Here is a 3,947-nt window from a genome sequence, read left to right on the forward strand (position 1 = left end):
CAAAGTTAGCATTAACCGCGAGGATTATAATGCACTTAAGAGTATATTGTATGGCAATATCAAAGAACAGCTATAAGGAAGTAGTTCCGAACGCTGCAGACAGGCTCAGCTCATGCTAGAGCACCATCTCACATATAACCAAGCACTCTGCCTTCAGGATTGTTAAGGCCTGCCATAGGAGTGACTTATAAGTTACTATGTATCTATATGTATGTAGGTATAGGAATACTACACCTAAGCAAGGGGTAATTACACGACCTTGCCCCAGCTGAGTGATCAGCCAGATGTGTCTATTTGGGTGGCCAGCCAGGGGTGGCATAAAACATGCTGCAGCCCCTGGTAGGCCTTGGTTGCACCTATGCCCTGAGTACCTAGGGTATACTATACAGGGACTCATAAGGTGAACCAATATCCAATTGTGTATGTACCTAAGGTACATGGAGTCCATTTTAAGGAGAGAGCCGATAGCCTGGGGCCCTGAATAGCAGGATCCCAGGCCAACTAAGTCGAAAACCAGCTAAACACTAGGCAAAAAGTTGGGGGTAACCATAGTCAGATATCCACCTTCCTACAGTGTGTTTTCTTATGGCGCTTGTAACCATCTCTACCTCTGAATCTTTTCTGACATTTAGAGCACTGATAATTTTATTCACCAGTGTGGATTCTCACATGTTCAGTGAGATGAGATTTTTGGCTGAAACATTTTTGGCATTCGGAGCACTGATAAGGTTTTTCCCCAGTGTGGATTCTTGTATGCTGAGTGAGACTTCTTTTTATACTGAAACATTTCTGGCATTCAGAGCACTGATAAGGTTTTTCCCCAGTGTGGGTTCTTATGTGCCGTGTGAGACTACTTTTTATACTGAAACATTTCTGGCATTCAGAGCACTGATAAGGTTTTTCCCCAGTGTGGGTTTTTATATGCAACGTGAGATGTCTTTTTTCATTGAAACATTTCTGGCATTCAGAGCACTGATAAGGTTTTTCCCCAGTGTGGGTTTTTATATGCAGTGTGAGAGGTCTTTTTTCACTGAAACATTTCTGGCATTCAGAGCACTGATAAGGTTTTTCCCCAGTGTGGGTTCTTATGTGCCGAGTGAGATTGCTTTTTTCACTGAAACATTTGTCGCATTCAGTGCACCGATAACGTTTTACCCATGTGTGGGTCCTTGTATGTATAGTGAGTCTCATTTTGTCACTGAAACATCTCTGGCATTCAGAGCACTGATAAGGTTTTTCACCAGTGTGGAATCTCAAATGTACAGTTAGAAGTGATTTACGGTTGAAATGTTTTGGGCATTCAGAGCACTGATAAGGTTTTTCCCCAGTGTGGGTGCTTATGTGCTTTGTGAGACTACTTTTTAAACTGAAACATTTTTGGCATTCAGAGCACTGATAAGGTTTTTCCCCAGTGTGGGTTCTTATATGCACCGTGAGATCGCATTTTTGATTGAAACATTTCTGGCATTCAGAGCACTGATAAGGTTGCTCCACAGAATGGGTCATTGCATGATGAGAAAGACTTTGTTTGTTCCAAAACCTTTTCTGGCATTCAGAGCACTGATAAGGTTTTTCCCCAGTGTGGGATCTTATATGCTTAGTGAGATTGCTTTTTTGACTGAAACATTTCTGGCATTCTGTGCACTGATATGGTTTCTCTCCAGTGTGGGTTATTGTATGCCGAGTGAGACTGTTTTTGTCAATGAAACATTTCTGGCATTCTGTGCACTGATGAGGTTTTTCCCCAGTGTGGGTTCTTGTATGCTGAGTCAGAGTGCTTTGATTACCGAAACATTTCTGGCATTCAGAGCACTGATAAAGTTTTTCCTTAGTCTTAGAGTGGTATCTTGTATGCTGAGTGAGACTGCTTTTGTCTTTGAAACATTTCTGACAATCCGGGCACTGATAAGGTTTGTCCACAGAGTGGGTTATTGCATGTCGAGATAGCTTCAGTTTGTTACAAAAACTTTTCTGGCATTCAGAGCACTGATAAGGTTTTTCCCCAGTGTGGAGTCTTATATGCTGAGTGAGATGGCTTTTTTGGCTGAAACATTTCTGGCATTCAGAGCACTGATAAGGTTTTTCCCCAGTGTGGCTTCTTATATGCTGAGTGAGATTGATTTTTTGGCTGAAACATTTGCGGCATTCAGAGCACTGATAAGGTTTTTCCCCAGTGTGGGTTCTTATATGCTGAGTGAGACTGCTTTTTTCACTGAAACAATAGTCACATTCAGTGCACCGATAACGTTTTACCCAAGTGTGGGTCCTTGTATGTTTAGTGAGTCTCCATTTGTCACTGAAACATCTCTGGCATTCAGAGCACTGATAAAGTTTTTCCCCTGTGTGGAATCTCACATGTGCAGTTAGAAGTGATTTAAGTTTGAAATCTTTTGGGCATTCAGAGCACTGGTAAGGTTTTTCCCCAAAGTGGATTCTCATATGTTCAGTGAGATGACATTTTTGGTTGAAACGGTTTGGGCATTCAGCGCACTGGTAAGGTTTTTCCACAGAGTGGGTTAATGCATGTCGATATAGACTCGGTTTGATACTAAACCTTTTCTGACATTCAGAGCACTGAAAAGGTTTTTCCCCAGTGTGGATTCTCATATGCTCAGTGAGATAAGATTTACGCCTGAAACTTTTTTGGCATACTTTACACGGAGAGTGTTTTCCCCCAGTGTGGATTCTCATATGCTCAGTGAGATAAGATTTACGCCTGAAACTTTTTTGGCATACATCGCACTGAAAGTGGTTTCCCCCTGTGTGCATTCTGTCAAATTCTGTGAGATAAGATTTATGGCTGTATCTTTTTGGGCACAGGTAACTTTTTCCCCCCAACTTCGGTTATTTTGCCTCAATTTTAGAGTCGTGCTTGTTTAGATAATGTTCAGCACTTATCTCTAAAAGAAATTGTGTGGAATCTTCTCAACACTTGAATTGAGCAAAAAATGTCTGGAAGCAGCCCTTTAACACCTGTTGAAATTGTTCTAGCAGATAATAGTCTTTAGGTAATAGCCTCTCCGGCAGCAACTTAATTTGTGACTGACGTTTTTCTCAAATCTATTTGTATAGGTTCTTAGCAATGCAGTGATAAGGTGTTAGTCTGATATGTAATGATTAAACTGAGAAGTACCTTTTTGCACTGACGTAATGGCAGTAACTGAGGGCGTTTGAACGTGCACAGTACTATTGTGGATCACCAGTCGCAGAACATTAGTTCCTTTTACCCTTTCTATGTTTGGTGTAAGGTTAAGGATTGTAGTTCTGAAGATGAGGATTTATTTACATTAGCTATATCGCAACGGTGATCCATTTTTATATTTAACAGTTTTACATATCACTCCTGCACGACAGATAATGTTGAGGCGATTTACATAGAATTACAGAACAGTACACAATAAAAGGGAAACAATCAGAGATGGTCATGAACACAATAAAGTGTTGAATTTTTAAGGTTTTTGCAAGAGTGAGCAGAGTGGGTCGAGGTGTTATATCCCGAAGCAGATAGTCTCGAACTTGCGTAACTGGTTAAAACGGTTGTTGAACAATGGTGATTTTCCAATCTTTTCGTTGTTAACGTGTCAGCTTCGGAGTCTTCTTTCAGTGTCTTTTCTTTGATGGTATCCAGAAGAAACCTTTAGTTGTAATTTTCTTTTATGCAGTGTGTGCTTCCTCTCTAGAATTACATGATGCTTTAGATGAACGTTATTTTGTCATGCTGAGGCAATTTGTCTTTCTGATAATATTTCAGATGAGGATGCTGAAGCGGTCTTTCTACATTATTTCTGATGCTGTGTGCACAGATATGCTTTGCTCTGGGTTAATGAAATGCAAAATTAGAGACTTCACTTACAGGTATAGTACTTTCCTCACCACACTTAGATTTTTGGAAATTGTTTAAACGTAGAATGCTGGATGTCCTTCAGTTTTTCAAAATAATCCTTCTT

General features: G+C 40.4%; 1 protein-coding gene across 1 annotated transcript; it reads right to left on the reverse strand.

The window, feature by feature from the left end:
- Positions 1 to 417: 417 nt before the first annotated feature.
- Positions 418 to 3,598, reverse strand: LOC147737081 (uncharacterized). Its single transcript, XM_086963074.1, has one exon. The coding sequence runs from the start codon at positions 2,767 to 2,769 to the stop codon at positions 646 to 648; it is 2,124 nt and encodes a 707-aa protein (XP_086819200.1). The 5' UTR covers positions 2,770 to 3,598; the 3' UTR covers positions 418 to 645.
- Positions 3,599 to 3,947: the final 349 nt, after the last annotated feature.

Source organism: Lissotriton vulgaris, chromosome 1_1 (assembly GCF_964263255.1).
Source record: "Lissotriton vulgaris chromosome 1_1, aLisVul1.2, whole genome shotgun sequence".
In the NCBI taxonomy this organism is placed as follows: domain Eukaryota; kingdom Metazoa; phylum Chordata; class Amphibia; order Caudata; family Salamandridae; genus Lissotriton; species Lissotriton vulgaris.

Bases quoted from the DNA above. Each gene is read 5' to 3' on its own strand.
- LOC147737081 (XM_086963074.1), bottom strand. From the start codon at position 2,769: ATGCACACAGGGGGAAACCACTTTCAGTGCGATGTATGCCAAAAAAGT.